Genomic DNA, 18,141 nt, shown 5'->3' on the forward strand with positions numbered 1-18,141 from the left:
AAACAAGGGATACAATGCATGCACGCACTGTTTAGATGAGACCGAAGGTGCCTATTTGCATAAATGTAAGAAGGTTGTGTACACAGGGCATCGTTGATTTCTTCCAAAGAGGCACCCCGTCGAAAGAAAGGCAATCATTTCGGAGGTGAGGCGGATCGCCGGGTGAAGCTCGAACTCCGTACCGGTGATGCTTTACTTGATATGGTCAAGGACATAAAAGTAATCTTTGGAAAGGGTCCTGGCGGTCAATCTGTTCCGAATGACGTCGTTACCGGACACGCACCCATGTGGAAGAAAAAATCTATATTTTGGGATCTATCCTATTGGAAAGTCCTAGAGGTCCGCTCTTCAATCGACGTGATGCACGTGACGAAGAATCTTTGCGTGAACCTGCTAGGCTTCTTAGGCGTGTATGGGAAGACAAAAGATACACCAGAAGCACGGGAGGACCAGTATCGTATGAAAGTCCCAAAAAACAAGCAAGAACAGAATTACAAGGATACGAGGAGTCGCTTAAGTCCCGCCGGCTACGCTCTTACCAAATCAGAGAAGGATATCTTTTTTGAAGTCCTTTACAGTATCAAGGTGCCGTCTGGATTTTCATCAAATATAAAGGGAATTATAAATATGGCGGAGAAAAAATTCCAAAACCTGAAGTCGCATGACTGCCACATTATTATGACGCGAGCTTGCTTCCGGTTGCACCGAGGGGCTTCTGCAGGAAAATGTTCGAATACCCATTGTGAAGCTATGTGCATTCCTTAATGCGATATCTCGGAAGGTAATCGATCCAGCTAGTCTTCCAAGGTTACGAGAAGGATGTGGTGCAATGTCTTGTTAGCTTTGAGTTGGTGTTTCCACCATCTTTCTTCAATATTATGACACATCTCCTGGTTCACCTTGTCGAAGAGATTGCCATCCTCGGTCCTGTCTTTCTACACAATATGTTCCCCTTCGAGAGGTCCATGGGGGTCTTAAAGAAATATGTTCATAACCGTGCTAGGCCGGAAGGAAGCATCTCCAAGGGCTATGGAACGAGAGGAGTTCATCGAGTTCCGTGTTGACTTTATTCCCGACCTTAAGTCGATTGGTGTTCCCGAATCGCGACATGAGGGGCGACTAAGTGGAAAAGGCACGCTAGGAAGGAAATCAATGATATGTAGGGACGGCATTTCTTTCACTCAAGCACACTACACGGTTCTACAAAGTTCCACCTTGGTGGCCCCGTATATCACCGATCACAAGAATATTGTACGCTCCGAACATCCGGGCGGTCCGAAGACTGGATTACGCATAAACATATGCAGACATTCGGCGGTTGGCTCCGAGAACATCTCACTAATAACAACGATATTGTAGATCAGTTGTACATGTTGGCCGGGTCACCATCTTCGACTATAGTGACTTTCCAGGGGTACGAGATAAATGGAAATACCTTCTACACGTTCGCCCAAGATAAAAAGAGCACCAACCAAAACAGTGGTGTCCGCATTGATGCAACAAACACTAGCAGTGGGAAAAATGACACATATTATGGTTACATAGAGGAGATATGGGAACTTGACTATGGACCTTCTTTTAAGATCCCTTTATTTCGGTGCAAATGGTTCAAGATGGATGGAAAAGGGGTAAAGGTAGACCAGCTGTACGGAATGACAACAGTGGATCTCAACAATCTTGGTTACAGAGACGAACCATTCGTCCTAGCCAATGATGTGGCTCAGGTTTTCTGTGTGAAGGACATGTCCTCTAGACCGAAGAAAAAAAAACATAAGAAAACGAGCTCATCCGATGAGCCAAAGCGTCACATAGTTCTTTCAGGGAAAAGAACCATCGTGGGAGTCGAGGACAAGACAGACATGTCAGAAGATTATAATAAGTTTGCTGAAATTCCGCTCTTCACAGTGAACATTGATCCAACCATCGCGTTAAATGCTGAAGATACTCCATGGTTACGGTCGAAGCGATCATAATGTATTAATTATTATCCTGTACCTTGAGCTCATATTGTGAAGCGTTTGTTGTGATATGTATCGAGTAACATTGGTCATTTGAATTAAATGCAATTATCCAAGTTTATTATTTTTCTAGATACACATGTTTGGAAATTTATCCTCAGCTACTGGTTGTTGGGTGTATACTAGCAGCTTCCGAGCGGGACTTGTGGGAAGAGTTACTCGGGCGGAGCTTCCAAAGATGTCTAAGACGGCCGTCCATCTAAGACATCTTCGAGAAACTCCGCCGGAGAGGCTCTTTCCTTCGAGGTCGCCGTCGTGGGGTTATATACTAGCTCCCTGGAAGCTCTCTATGCTCTCCCCTAGCTCATTACCCTGAGCTACTGTTTGTTGGGTGTATACTAGCAGCTTGCGAGCGGGACTCCTAGCTTGCTTGCGGGAAGAGTTCTCAGGCGAAGCTTCCGAAGATGTCTAAGACGGCCGGCCATCTAAGATATCTTCGAGAAACTTCGCCGGAGAGGCTCTTTCCTTCTTGGTCGTTGCATCTTCTCTTTTTGTTCTCTCTACTCTCCCCGCAGGGGCTATATATAGCGGTGTGTGCCTCCAGATAATCCCCTCCCCCCAGATGAAACCACCCCAGATAAGGCAAACACCAGATAAGCCTCCCCCAGATTTAGCCCCCCCCATCTTTAGCACCGGTTCCAGCCAGGAACCGAGATAAAAGGATATATAAACTAATCCACCATCTTTAGCACCGGTTCCAGCCAGTAACCGGGATAAAAGGGGTATATAAACTAATCAACCATCTTTAGCACCGGTTCTAGCCATTAACCGGGATAAAACGACAACGACTTTATTGAAATTTAACAAGCTACGTTAACTAAACTTAAACTAAAACAACGACAACACGGCTTTATTGAAATTTAACATTAACTAAATTTAAACTAAAATAACAACTTCTACTAGTTCTTCCGCGCATCCGCTGCTGCCCTCCTGGCTGCCGCCTCCTGCCGCAGCTCCTCCTCACGACGACGCTTATGCATCTCCTCACTATCCAGATCTGCCACACGCGGCCGCTTATGCAGCTCCTGGAGACTCTTCCTCTCAAACGCTTCTATGGTAGCCGCTAGCGCCGCCTCCTCCCACTCCTCTATCTCTGCGAGCTGCGGGTCCACCTCATCCGCTGCTGCCCTCCTGGCTGCCGCCTCCTGCCGCAGCTGCTGCTGCAGCTCCTCCCACTCCTCTATCTCCGCGAGCTGCGGGTCCACCTCCACCGGCGGCGGGTGCGGCTTTGGAGGCATTGTGCAATGGGCTAGGGTTCAGTGATGAGTGAAATGGGAGACACGGGGGCGTACTATTTATAGAGGGCGTTTAGGCGGGAAATCTCTGCGCTGCGCGTCATGGCGGGAAAATGTCCAGCGCGGCGTCGTGGCGGGAACATATCCCGCGCGGCGTCGTGGCGAAAACCCGCGCAGCGTCGTGGCGGGAAAATGTCCAGCGCGGCGTCGTGGCGGGAACATATCCCGCGCGGCGTCGTGGGGGAAACCCGCGCAGCGTCGTGGCGGGAAAATGTCCAGCGCGGCGTCGTGGCGGGAACATATCCCGCGCGGCGTCGTGGGGGAAACCCGCGCAGCGTCATGGCGGGAAAATGTCCAGCGCGGCGTCGTGGCGGGAACATATCCCGCGCGGCGTCGTGGCGGAAACCTGCGCAGCGTCGTGGCGGGAACTCGATCCCGCGCGAAACAGAGAAAAAAGGCGGGAAGAAAGCAAAAATTTCAGCCGAAATTCGACCCTTTTGCACCGGTTCGTGGCTGGAACCGGTGCAAAAGGGTCTTTTGCACCGGTTCCAGCCACGAACCGGTGCAAAAGACCCCTTCTACTTAACTGTCCGCGCCCCCTCCTTCTTCCCCATTCGCGCGAGGAGCTTTTGGACGCCGGTAGGCTGCCAAAATTTTGCACGCCCTACCGCCGTCACCCGCCGCCCGCACGCGCCGTCGCCCGCCGCCCGCCCGCGCCGTCGCCCGCGCGCCGCCGCCCGCCCGCGCCGCGCCCTGCTCCTCTTCCTCCTCCGCGCCGTCGCCCGCGCGCCGCTGCCCGCCCGCGCCGCCCTGCTCCTCTTCCTCCTCCGCGTCGTCCGCCGCCGCCGCTCTCGAGGTGAGGCGCGCCGCCCGCCGCCCCCCTGCCTCCTTTTTTTTGTTTTAGTTAGTTTTTAGTTACAAATTTTAGTTATGAAATTTTAATTAGAAATTTTAGTTAGGAAATTTTAGTTAGAAAAAATTTAGTTAGGAAATTTTAGTTAGAAAATTTTAGTTAGGAAATTTTAGTTAGGAAATTTTAGTTAGAAATTTTAGTTAGGAAATTTTAGTTAGAAATTTTAGTTAGAAAAAATTTAGTGTGTTAGAAAAAAGTTAGGAAATTTTGGAAATTTTAGTGTGTTAGATGTGTTAGGAAATTTTAGTATGTGTTAGATTTTAAATAGTATGTGTTAGAAAAAAGTTAGGAAAATTTGGAAATTCTAGTATTTAGATGTGTTAGAAAAATTTTACATGGAATATGTAAGTACTTTGATTAGTATGTGTTAGATGGAATATGTAAGTACATTATTTAGATGTGTTAGAAAAATTTAGATGGAATATGTAAGTACTTTATTAGTATGTGTTAGAAAATATTTAATTACTTTGATTCATACTCATAAGTACTTTACTCAAATTCAATATTATATTTGTTAGTTTGCATACGATGCCGCGCCCTCCGCGTCCTGGAGCTAGGACAATTTTAGAGGAGATGCAGCAGATGGGGGAAGTTCGGGACTGGGCTCCGCCGGGGTGGCACTGGGAGGTGTTATCTTCCGGGGCGCGCACCTTGGTGCGGAATCCGGGTCCCGTCGTCGACCCGGATATTCTCTGGTGGAGGTCTTATGGGCCACGTTCGTTTCAGAGGGAGCCGGCCCCGCCGGAGGAGGTAGCTCAGCGCATTGCAGCGGAGGACGAGCACGTTCGCCGTTACATGTATGCGTTAGACACCATGTATAGGACCGGATGGTCAGTTATGCAGGGATCTCATGTTAGCTATGCTACCGTTGTTGTTCTGTGGCTTTGGGGGTTCACCCAGCGCGGCTCAGGACCCGGTCGGCGCGTTATAGGACCCGGTCGGCGCGGTTGAGTGGTTGCAGTAGTGATTGATGTATTAGTGTTAAATAAACATGAACCCGATCTATGTATGCATGTAACTGCACTATCTGCTTTCAGCACTATATTATCGATCCTTTGTTAAGAACTATATATGTATTGAGCATTATCCTTAATTATTACCTATATATATGTATAACTCTAATATTTTGATCATGTATTGAGCATTATTCTTAATTACTTGTAAGTCTTTGCAGAAACTTGTAAGTCTTTGCAGAAACTAGCTTCGTTGTGTTTATAGCATTAGAATAACTTGTAAGTCTTTGCAGAAACTATGGAAAGAGACCTAGAACAAGAATACCTCGTCGAGGAGATTATCCGTGATGATGACGATATCACCTCTATTTACCTAAACCAATCCGGCGAGGGAGACGAGCGAACCCGAGGAGACGGCTCCGATGAGGAAGATGAGCAAGACCACCGTGGAGACGGCTCCGGTGAGGGAGAAGGTGACGACTGCGAGGGAGAAGCTCACGACGCCGAGGTGTATATATATTAATTAACCAAGCCTACAGATTTGTGCATATACATATATTAACGTTGTTTCTTCTTTTAGACCTCCCAATCAACACACTCTACTAGCAGAACTAAACGAGGCGCGGCCAGAAAGATGGAAGAGCATGAAAGGTGCATCATCACGGAAATCGCTATAGACGGCGAACCGATTTCTCCCAAGCATCACGCAAAAAAGTTTGTAAGTCAATGTGGAGTTATTGTTAGGGACACCATCCCGATCACCACTCAAGAATGGAAGAAACCTGCAAAGGCGGACGAAGGAGTTACTTACGTCGATACGAGATCCAAAAATCTGATGTTTAGGAAACTCATGGTAAATTTCACATTTCCGGAGCCAGCTGACTCTGATAGTGAGAAAAACAGGCCAGACCCTGAGGATCCCGAGCTGAATAGCATACAACGAAGAGTCAAGAAGTGGGCTCTTAAGAAGATGGCAATGCAGTTCAACGACTACAAGAAGAAATTGGACAACTTCTTTGTCAAGAAAAAGAAGACTCCGGATTTCAACGGCCCCTATGAGAAGATAAAAGACCACTGGGAGGCATTTGTGAAGTACAAGACATCGGAGAGGGCAAAGACAAGGTCAGACGCCAACAAGAAAAATGCTGCTAATAAGATGTACTTCCATACATGGGGCGAGGAGGCTACAAGGCTGGCAGACCTAAGTGGGGTAAATGGGAGAATGACCTAATTGCAAAGGGGATCCAGCCAGAGGTACGGAAATGGAACCAGCGGTCAAGGGATTGGTTTTACGCGCATGGGGGCACGTTGGACGCACAAGGGTTCTGCATATATACACAAAGACATCGGGAAAACCCACTTCCCATCGAAGCCTTTAGAAATGTTGCAAAGGAAGTTGAAGAGGGGAAGTTCCGCCCCGAAAGAGAGAAGGACCAGCTCACACGCGCCCTTGGGAATCCTGAACACCCAGGACGAACACGAACCATACCAGGTGGCAAGCCGTGGTGTATTGGGTTTCCTGCAGAAACGAAGAAATATCCCGATAGAAGCCGTCAGAGGCAAAAGGATGTGGTTCAAGAACGCGTTGCAAAGCTAGAGGAGCAAGTGAGGATGATAATGTCAGGCTCAGTCACAGTCACCCAACCTCAACCTAATCCGCAGGTAGAAGAAGTTGCATTCGATGCTACCGGCCAGGGATCTCAGCGGAAAAGCAGCGTGGCTTCCACGGAGCTGCCTGGTGATGATGCAGATGTGGATCCGCAGATGGCTCCTCCCTCCCATGTGGATCCGCAGATGCCTCCTGATCTCTACCCTGTGGACTTTATCACATAGTCGACACCTTGTGAGCTACATTTCCAAACGATGGGCTACTTAACGCTCAAGGCGGCGATCGGCTATGTCTTACCGCCGTACTCGATCAAAGATACCACTTCAATCCGGTTCCACCTGGATACGCTGTTGCCGGGGTGGATCAAGTTATGGATGGGTATGGGCCGGCGAGGCTTGACCACCCTGCCGGTGAAGGGGATTTGCTAGAGTCGGGAGAAGCCAAGAACACTACAGTTCTATGGCGAAAGGAGTTCATTGTGATTCCGGGTTGGAAGGCGCCAACAAGGTCTCCACCGAGCCAGCATTCTCCACCGATGCAGCCGTCTCCAGTGCGTGAGCCTTCCCCGCCGGCGCGTGAGCCATCTCCGCCGCCGCGTGAGCCTTCTCCGCCGCCCAAGTCTAAGAGCAAAATTAGGCGGACCGCTACGACACTGAGTCGTAACAAATCACCGAGACGCAAACAAGAGCCCCTCCCAAGAGTGCCTAAGGTTGCTCCCAAGAGACCTTATGACTATACGAGTTGAGGAAAATGCCAAGATCGTAGGCTGAACAAGCACAAGCAACAAATGTTGAAACCGAAAAAGCCCCGGCTTGAGCCGGAGCCAGCTATATCTCTGGAAAAGAAGTTGAAACTGCTGAAGAACCTTCATCAACCTGAGCCAAGTCTTTCATCGAACTATGACCGGTCTATTCGCAAGTCAAATGTGTTAGCAAGAGAGCGGTGGGAAAAAGTAAGGTAGAAGCGAAACCAGTTCCCCAGCTTGGAGCCCAGAAAAACTCGTGCCCCCCCCCCCCCCGCTCCAAGTGTATCCCGATGTCCTAGCGTGCCTTGATCCGACGATGGTAAAACTATACAAAGATGAGGCAGATGCGGCCGGTATGAGTATTCCTGAGTACTTAAGCCGCATCGATGCAGAATTCCTGTTCAAGGGTGATGATGTCCAAATAGCATACCGAGTACAAGTACGGGCAACCTCTTGTCGAGGCCGAGGAGTTGCCTAATCTATAAACACAAGCTGCGAAGACTGCATAATTGGTACATGGATGCATGTAAGGATGGTAAGAAGCTGGATCATGGTGGCAATCACGAGATGACCACTACGGGCGAAATGACGTGATGAACATCGAATTTTGTGAATTATTTCAGTTATTCAACCAAGAAGCCCTCGACAAATCTCTGCTGAGTGCATACTGTCTGTAAGTATTATTTATGTAATTAAGTCTCTACCGTGGCTCGTCCATTATTGCATGCATATAACCATACTCTCACTGTATTATACAGAATGAAGATCCGCGAATGCCGCAAGGGGCAAATCTATGATCTTGGGTTCGTTGACCCATATACCGTGAATGGGTATACTGTCGACAACTCTCCCAAGGACACGGAGAATAACTTGGTATATGTCTTAAGGAAAAACTCATACAAAAGGGCAATACTATTTCCTTACAACTTCGCGTGAGTGTTACTGTCTTCACACATTAAATCTTTTTCGCTTACTCCATGTGTTAAGTGTAATTGATGAGTTATGCATATATATATATATGTGTGTGTGTGTGTGTGTCCGCAGGTTTCACTATATCCTGCTAGTCATTGAACCCGACACCGGGATAGTAGAAGTCATGGACTCGAAGAGTAAACCCCTTGAGGCGTGGGGGACATGGCTGATATCCTCCACAAGGCTTGGAAACGGTTCACCAACAAAGCTCCGGGTTTAAAGAATAAAGAACTTCGAATAAAACATGTACCTGGTAAGTACTATCGGCTAGGCCGCGCATCTCTTTGATTCTAGTTTCAATACCATTATTATCATCCTTGATTATATATATATTATTTTGATTGAACTTTGTTCTCGTAAAGTGCTTGAGGCAAGAGGACGGGAATAATTTATGCGGGTTCTACGTTTGCGAGTTCATCCGCCAGAATACCCACCATGTGAGGGACATTTTGGAACAACTTGATGTAAGTAAACAACATTCATGGCTTTATTTTATCACCTTGTGTTTCATTCACATACACACACATATATATATATATTGACCACCGTACCTTCTTCAAATTATTAGATCGAACGGTTGCGGAACGGTCTTCTAGCAAGCGAGCGTGTACGAGCAATTCAAGAAGAACTGGCGGGATTCTTACTTGAGCAAGTCATAGGTCCAGACGGAGAACACTATGTGGCCGACATCCAATATCAAAGTTGATGTAGACATATATATATATGCATGAACGTGTGTCACTTTGATCGATATATGTAATATAATGGTTTCCTATATATATATATTTGAATTGTCTGCATTAATATTATACCGTGTTTCGAATGGGGCAGAGTCTCTACCGCGGCAGCGTTTTAGTGCAATTCCCTGCCGCGGCAGAGTCTGCCGCGGCAGGGAAGGGCACTAAAATGCTGCCTCGGCACAACCCTTTTGCACCGGTTCGTATTACGAACCGGTGCAAAAACTCCCCCGCCGAGCGCCCCACAGCGCTGTACTAAAGGCCTTAGTACCGGTTCCAAAGGGGCTTTAGTACCAGTTTTGGAACTGGTACTAAAGATTCGGTACTAAAGGCCTCCCACCTTTAGTACCGGAAGGCTATTTCGTTTAATTTTTTTAAATTTTTTTATTTTATTTTTTTCACTCATTTTTTTTCCAGAATTTCTAGTATTTCCGTTAGTCTCTAACTACACTTAATCTCTAGTCAAATTACTTATCCGAGGTCAAACTTCCCGATCGGTCACCCATCCACACACTACTCCCGCACTAGCACGCTTAACTTCCGAGTTCCATCCCGTTCCACTTCCAAGTGCTTCGCACGCATGTATGTGATAGTAGTATCATATCAATCCTATTAACATGTTGGTCGATGTCACACTTCTTTATTGTTTAAATTTCAAATAATTTTTTTAATAAACAAAAGTAATGATGTAATAATAATTTTGAATAAATAAATAAAATTAACTTTTTAATTTGTATTATTTTTAATTATTTTGTAAATTTTTAATATTTTTTTTGCAAAACCTAAAACCTGAAAAATTTGAAAATATTATAATTTGCTAAAAGTCATAGTAATATTCTGGGATTCAAAAAATCTTATAATTATTAATTTTAATTTAATAAAATATAAAAATATATATAATTCTAAATTTCTGGAAAAAACTAAAATCTTCCTGCTTTCATATTTTCATTTGGAATTTTGAGAATCTAAAAATTGGCTAACCGGGTAAACCCAGGTGAAATCAGATGTAACTTTTTCCCAGAATTTTTTTGATATATTATACGTTTTTTTTCGACGTCGTATGCAAAAGTTATTGCGGTTTTACCATTTTTCAAAACTTTTTTGCAAAAAAGGAGAAAATTCAAATTTGTTAATTTTCCCTAATAGTAGGTTGCATAAGATACAAGAATCTGAAAACATTTTATTTTTTGAATTTTCTATCATTTTCTTTTCTATTTTACAGTGTCAAAAAAGGCGATCCAGGGGGGTGGGGGTGGAGCTGCGTGGGTGAGCAGAAAAACCGTACGGACCGGTACTAAAGGTTTTTCAGCTGACGCGAACCCTTTAGTACCGGTTCGTGTCACGAACCGGTACTAAAGGTGTGGACAATGCAACCGGTACTAATGCACCCTTTAGTACCGGTTCGTAAGGAAACTGGTACTAAAGGCTTGGACGGAAGCCCCTTTTTTCTACTAGTGAGCCTGCCACGTGGTGACCCCTTTAGCACCGGTTTGTAAGTGAACCGGTGCAAAAGGGGGGGCCTTTTGCACCGGATGATTTGCACCGGTTGGCCATCCGGTGCATATGGCCATTACCAACCGGTGCAAAAGGCCCTGTTTCCACTAGTGAGTCATGCAATAACCCTAACCCCAAAATTGAAACCGACGGCTGGGTGACAACATCTGAATTTTTGGGTCAACGGCTGTGTCAGAGTCGGGCGCAGGTGTGAACACCCGCGGACTTGGACACAATTTGAGTCCTAAATTAAAGAGCATGGCTCGTTACGTGTAACCGTAGCCTGGACTTGCTTATACAGATAACTATGGTTAGCTTGGAGTTACTTACTGTGGAATGCCAGACCGATGATCAGTCCGTTTAAAAAAAGAAAGAAATACCGATGAGCAGTATCAACAGCTTTGTCGTCGGGACAAATTAAGCAAGTCAAGTTGGCATAAGAGACGACAAGGCGCTAACTTCTACATAAAGAGCATGAGACTTGATTATACAGATAACTATGGTTAGCTTGGACTAACTTAATGCGAATGCCAGACCGATGACGATGAGCAGTCCGTTTCAAAACAAAAACAAAAACTATGATTGAATTCCTAGTCTGCAGCTTTGTCGTCGGGACAAATTAAGTATGTCAAGTTGATACAAGAGCCGCTAACTCTATATAAACGCTTGCACCATTTAGCTAATAACATAGCAAGCTGAATTAGCTAGATCCCCCACACAAAAAAGCTGAGTTAGCTAGCTCGATCATCTTCTAAACAAGCACATCGAGCATTGATTCTGTCGGTGCTACGATGGCCATGCGTCCATCAATAATATGGACGGCACTCTTGCTGCCTTTGCTGTTCCTCGCCGATAGCTTCCTGGCCCTCCAGCCGCCAGCGACATGCCAGCAGAAATGCGGCAGCGTGGACATGCACTTCCCGTTCGGCATCGGGGACGGCTGCTTCCTGCCGGGCTTCGAGATCGAGTGCACCACCGGCGGCACGCCGATCCTCGCGGGCAACAACAACACTCTAGCGGTGCTGAACCTGACCGTGATGCCGCGACCGGAGGCCGAGGTGATGCTGCCCATCGCGTACAATTGCTACAACACCACCGACGGGACCAGCTTGGATTGGTTCTATGGCAGCGTCGGCATCAGCCCCGCGTACCGCATCTCCAACACCAGCAACGAGCTCATCGTCCTCGGCTGCAACACCTTTGCCTACACCAACAGCGGGCCGGGTAAGAGCATCTCCAACAGGCGCGCTATATAGGCCGCGCGGCATAAAAACGTCCGATATAGCGCGCGCGGGAGGGAAAGTGGCGCTCCAGCAGGCGCGGTAAACGGCGCGGCGCTGTAAAAAATTTAGAGCGCGCGGCGCTTTGCACAATCCGGAGCGGCATATCTGGCGCGTCGGCTACAGCGCGCGGCATCGCTCGTCCAAGCGCGAAAAATCCGCCGCGCTGAAACTTCCGCCTCCGCGTCGCTGCCCCGAGCCCAATCCGTCGTCTCCGCGCGCCGCCCCGACGATGGACGACCCCTCCGGCAACCCGCCAACCCCTCCCTACTCTGTCACACCCTCCGCCGCCGCCACTTCCGCCGCGCCACCGCCAAACCCTAGCGGCGGCGCCGACGCCGGGAACCCAACGGCTGCTGCGCGGGCGCTCTTCGTCCCGCCGCGCGGGCGCTGCGCGCAGCGCGGCGCGCCGCGGCGCAGATGGCCGCGCGGGCGCCGGCAACGCGCGGCCCGCGCCGAGGAGGGGAAGGCGCCGTCGACCAAACGGCCGCACCTCGGCCCCGCCGCCGTCGCGGCACCGAAGAAAGCGAAGGCGCCCGTCCCCCGCCGACAGCCTCCTCCTCCGGCGCCTCCTCCTCCTCCTCCTCCGCCGACCCAGCCGACGCCTCCGTCCGGCAACCGCGCGGGCGCACATATGGTGGATGGTGAAATGCCCGAGAGGTAAAAAACACTACTTTTTGTCGAATTGTGGTTTACATGCATACCTAGCCGATGGTAATGAATTTCATTGCAATGTAGAGTGGATGATGCGGCATTCATGGAGACAATGAATGTTGGATCCTCGTTCTTGCATGACGATGAAGCCGCCGATGGGGAGGAGGAATATGAGGATGTAGATGAGGAAGGAGAAGGGTTGATTGAACCTCGCCCTCCCGGCCGGGCCGCCAACTACACCATAGCGGAGGACAAGTTGCTTTGCAAGACGTGGTTGACAATTGGAATGGATCCAACAACCGGTACCGATCAAACAAGAGAAACATATTGGATGAGGATGACGGAGTACTTCAACACAAACACAAGTGGGATCGAGCGAACCATGCGCTCACTTCGGTCCCGTTGGTCCGGTATCAACACCGATTGCCAAAAATGGGCGGGCGTGCAAGCCAACATCGATGTTCTCAATCCAAGTGGCACTAATGAGAATGATAGGGTAAGTCATTCTACTATGTTCACCATATGGCTCATATGAGAAGAATACGGTTGTACTTCATATGGCTCATCTATTTTCTTTTCCGCATATGTGTAGAACTCCATGGCTCAAGGATTGTTTAGGGATGTGGGAAAGAAGAACAAGAAAGGCAACAAGATTCTTGGCAAGCCATTCACCTTGCATCATTGCTATGAAGTGCTAGGGAATGAAGAGAAGTGGAAGACGCGCGGCAAGTTGGATGCGGCAACTATGGCGGCCAATGCTACCGGTGATGCAACAATCATCGATGATGATGATTCAAGTGATGAAGGGAAGAAGAGAAGCTCCACTCCTCACTCCGTCAACAATGGGCGGAGGAATGTGCATGGTAGGAAGACCGCCAAGGAAATGAAGGGAAGGAAGGCCGGAGATGATGACATTGCCATGGCTATGGAGAGGATTGCAAATGCAAGGTTGCAAGCAAATGAAGATAGAAAGATGCAACGAAACTTGGAGAAAGAGGCTATGGATGCTATTGAAGCTAGGAGAGCCGCTTTGGAGGAGAGGATTGCCGCCAACGAGGAGAGGAAGTTGGCTTTGGAGGAGAAGAGGCAAGCCACCGAGGAGCATGCACGCCTAGCGGAGGAGGAGAGGAAGCTTTTCTTGATGGATACTTCCCATATGGATGAGAGGCAAAAGGAGTACATCAACCTTCTTCGCGATGAAGTGTTGGCCAAAAAGAGATTGTTGGTAGCCAACATGAACACTTCCACTACCGGCATGTTTGGAGGAGGCATGTTTGGAGGAGGCATGCCGACGTTTGGAGGAGGCATGGGAGGCATGGCCGGCATGGGAAGCATGCCCATGCCCACCATGGGAGGCATGGCCGGCATGGGAAGCATGCCCATGCCCACCATGGGAGGCATGGCCGGCATGGGAGGCTATGGAGGCATGGCCGGCATGGGAGGACCAAGCTATGGAGGAGTGTTTGGAGGGACCATGGGAGGCTCCGTGAGTGGTGTGTATGGGAGTATGGGAGCACCACCGGGAGGCTTCGTGTCTTCCATGAATGCTACTATTCCTCCTTCAACCCAAGATGACGAGGAGGAAGAAGAAGGTGTTGACTTGGAAAATGCGGAAGTGTGATATGCATTTGTGATATGCATTATGTGTTCCACTTTGTCCATTTGAACCATATGTCGTGTGTCATTGTTGAACTACGTCATTTTGTGTGTCCTTGTTGAACTATGTGATGTTGTTGCACTTTGTGTCATTTGTTTCATGAATTGTGAATGCAATTATGTGTGTTTATTTGATCTTTGTGAATGCAAAATAGTCTAGAAATCTGTTTTCCGCGCCCGCGCGCGCTGTATTTTGCCGCGCCTGGCGGAGGACCATTTTTCCTGCGCGCGCACGCGCTGCATATTAGCGCGTCCGGCGGAGGAAAAAACGGCACAGCGCGCGCTATCTGTTTACCGCGCGCGGATTCTTAGTTTTAGCGCGCCGCGATATAGCGCGCCTGTTGGAGATGCTCTAAGACCAACTTATACAGCTTCTACACGGGGTGCGTGGCCTACTGCGACGGCCAGGGGCGGGCGGAGGACGGCGCTTGCGCGGGCATCGGCTGCTGCCGCGTCGACATCCCGCCGGGACTCACGGACAACACCATGACATTTTTCGCTTCCTACACGGCAAGTACTTTTTTCGGCTATACGCACACGGGCCTGACCTACAGCCCCTGCGATTACGCGTTCATAGTGAAGAAGAACACCTACGACTTCCGGGTGTCCGACCTCAAAATGGACACCAAGACCACCAAGCCGCTGGTGCTCGACTGGGCAATCCGCAACATCGAAGACGGCAACAAGACCTGCGCTGAGGTGAAAAACAAGCCGGGGTACGCCTGCGTCAGCGACAACAGTGAGTGCCTCGACTCCTACAATAGCGAAGGATACATCTGCAATTGCACCAGCGGCTTCTGGGGCAACCCATACCTTACCGGCGAGGGCGGATGCCAAGGTAACTAACCCTCAGGTTCAATTCATTTCTAGTGCAGACTTGTTGCTGATCCTTTCCGTCCATGACGCAGATATCAATGAATGCGATGATAAGTGGAAACCGTATTACCCTTGCAAGGGAGTATGCCACAACAAAGTTGGTTCATACGGTTGTGACTGCCCTTCTGGACAAAAGGCTCATGATGGCAATGCATATGAGAATGTTTGCGCCTCAAAATTCCCTGTTGAAGCAAGGATTGCCCTTGGTATACATACATGCTCAATTTCACTTTTTTTGTTATGCGAGTGCTCAATTTCACATTTCCATATTCCCGCAATGCTATCCCAGTGTTCTTTTTGGCATGTGATGTGTAGAGGCGATAGTGTCATCAAAACATGTATCAGCCGGTGCAAATCATTTTCCTTATAGAATTGTAGCTTTTTTTAAGGGAATATAGAATTATAGCTTCCACATGGAGAGAATCAAATTATTAACACATACAAATGCAAGGAGGTATATATATTGGCATTCTACATAAAACCTGGATCTACAAAATAAAGGTTCTCATGCCATCTGACTTCTCTTGCTTTGAGGATCAATACTTTTTAATTTATGAAAATAGAAATATGCTTTTTAAATTTTAACTTTTAAGAGATGATTATTGCTCCAAAATCAATAAATTCATCTTCGTTACTAACTCAGATTGCGAGACTTAGAATTATGGTGTTTCTATAAGAGTAAGAATCAAAATATTTAGAGTGATTTATCTGGTGATACCAGAGTTGATGAGGTACACAATATCTCATCAGTAGCCAATGAGATATACTACTTTTTGTATAGTTATATTTACTGGTATTTAGCATCCACATAAATGTTCTTTGCAAGACAATGTCCAAATCGTAACAGTAGCACTTGCACATCGTGGAATGGATAAAACGCAGTTAGCATGTATTTAGTAAACAAAATGGACCAACTTAAGGTGCATTAGCCATGAGTAACTGATTCACATGATATGTTAATTGCAGGCATCAGTCTAGGAGTATTCCTACTTATTGTCGCTCTCCTCCTAGCATTCATTATGCTCCAAAAGAGAAAGCTGGATAAACTTTTTGAAAAGAACGGAGGCGAGATGCTAAAAAATGTGAATGGTCTCTCAATTTTCACAAAAGATGTACTGAAGAAAATCACTAAAGATAATGCAGAGTTTCTTGGAAACGGAAGTTTTGGTAATGTGTACAAAGGAACTCTTCCTGACAATACCATGGTGGCCGTCAAGGCATCGATCAAGGTAGATGAAGCTACAAAGGAGGAATTTGTTGATGAAGTTGAGATCCAGACACAGATGATCCACAAGAACATACTAAAGCTCGTTGGTTGCTGCCTAGAGGTGGAAGTTCCAGTGTTGGTGTATGAGTTCGCAGCAAATGGGAGCCTCCAAGACATCCTGCACCGCAAAAAGGATCAAGTACTCCCCTTGGATTCACGCTTGGACATTGCAATTGGATCTGCAGAAGGGTTAAAATATATGCATAGTTATGCAACTCATGCCATGAGACATGGTGATGTCAAGCCAGACAACATACTTCTGGATGACAAGTTGACACCAAAAATCGCAGATTTTGGGTTGTCCAAACTACTGAAAGAAGAATATTATGCCAAGGTTGTGGTTGGGTGCATGGGTTACATAGACCCAGTATTCATGAAAACTGGCCTTTTGACACAGAAGAGTGATGTGTATAGCTTTGGAGCAGTTTTGTTGGAGCTCATTACAGGGAAGAAAAATGTTTATGATGAGAAACTTAGTCTCATTATTGAGTACCGCAAAGTTTATGAAAAGGAAAGGAGTGGGAGGGCAATGTTTGACAATGACATTACAACCGAAGAAGATATCTCCATCCTTGAAGAAATGGGAAAGCTAGCAATGGATTGTCTAAAGGAAGACTTAGAAGATCGGCCAGATATGACAGAGGTGGCCGAACAACTGGTGATGATTAGGAGAAACAAGAAGTTTGGAAAATCAAACAATACAAATCCTGACAACATTGGGGATATTACCATATATAATTCTCCTACCAACACCAACACAGAGGTGGTTAGTGGAACTACTAGGGCCAATATTTCAGCCAAGGTAACTCCTAGCAACATGGACATCCTTCCTAGTCCATAGGCCACTAAATGAAGCAGCCAACAAGGAAACCCAGTAATTTGTATCTTATTATATTTCCAAGCCTTTGTGTGTAAGTTGGGAACATGCACAATATTATTCTAGTGTGTGGTTTTTTTTGGGGGATTTTTGTAGTGTGAGGTTGATGCCCTCTTGTAGGTAATCAACTGGAATATGCAATGTTCATTAATATTATAAGTCTATCTTTCAATGCATTACATTGGTGTTGATTGCATTGTAACTAGAACATGAAAGCACAATTTTTTGACTGTAACTATGGCGGGCGTAAGCTAGCCTGGACAAAGAAGGAGAAAGTTCTACTTTAGCGCATCGATTGATGCATATTGACTTGGTGTTCGTTAATATTACAAGTCTATCTTTTCTTTATTAAATAGATGATTGTTTCAACACAAATAAGCCAACTACCGAATAAATTAGAACACAAAAAATCCTTCAGAGGAACAACACATCTACAAAATACCAGATGAACAAACTCAAACCAATGCCAAATTACGAACACCACACATAGTTTTAGATAATCCAGAACTCCAGCAATGATACTGAAAACAACATAGAAGCGGGTACATGTCGAGAGTATGATTTGGAGCATCGGGTATACTCAAGAAAGGTAGAAACAAAATCGAAGGAAGAAAACAGGGAACCCAAAAAGAACACCGGGTGTTTGCACACACGCGTGAGAATGAATTAAAGGGACGTATTACGTGTTGAATGTGATCTAGAGAGCTATATCAAGACATACATATTTCTTGCTAGCGATGCGATCTACAAACCATACCCATGCACGCCTCCCATCCGGTCGGCGATAAGATCAAAGAGAGCATCATCACCGCTGGTCTCAACGGAGTGCCTTGCTCCTCTCCTCTCCCCGACAAG

The 18,141-nt window shown here is 47.0% G+C and overlaps 1 protein-coding gene across 1 annotated transcript; it reads left to right on the plus strand.

Moving 5' to 3' along the window:
* Nucleotides 1–11,467: 11,467 nt before the first annotated feature.
* LOC124656851 (wall-associated receptor kinase 3-like) lies at nucleotides 11,468–17,250 on the plus strand. Its single transcript, XM_047195518.1, has 4 exons — nucleotides 11,468–11,900; nucleotides 12,617–12,635; nucleotides 14,638–15,104; nucleotides 16,109–17,250. The coding sequence occupies exons 1-4, from the start codon at nucleotides 11,468–11,470 to the stop codon at nucleotides 17,248–17,250; spliced, it is 2,061 nt and encodes a 686-aa protein (XP_047051474.1).
* The last annotated feature ends 891 nt before the right edge of the window (nucleotides 17,251–18,141 follow it).

This window comes from Lolium rigidum, chromosome 5, assembly GCF_022539505.1.
Source record: "Lolium rigidum isolate FL_2022 chromosome 5, APGP_CSIRO_Lrig_0.1, whole genome shotgun sequence".
NCBI lineage: Eukaryota > Viridiplantae > Streptophyta > Magnoliopsida > Poales > Poaceae > Lolium > Lolium rigidum.

Excerpts from the sequence above, each read along its gene's own strand:
- LOC124656851 (XM_047195518.1), top strand. The coding sequence starts at position 11,468 with ATGGCCATGCGTCCATCAATAATATGGACGGCACTCTTGCTGCCTTTG. Across the intron at positions 15,105-16,108 it reads CGGCGAGGGCGGATGCCAAG|GCATCAGTCTAGGAGTATTC; the intron begins GTAACTAACCCT and ends TGTTAATTGCAG.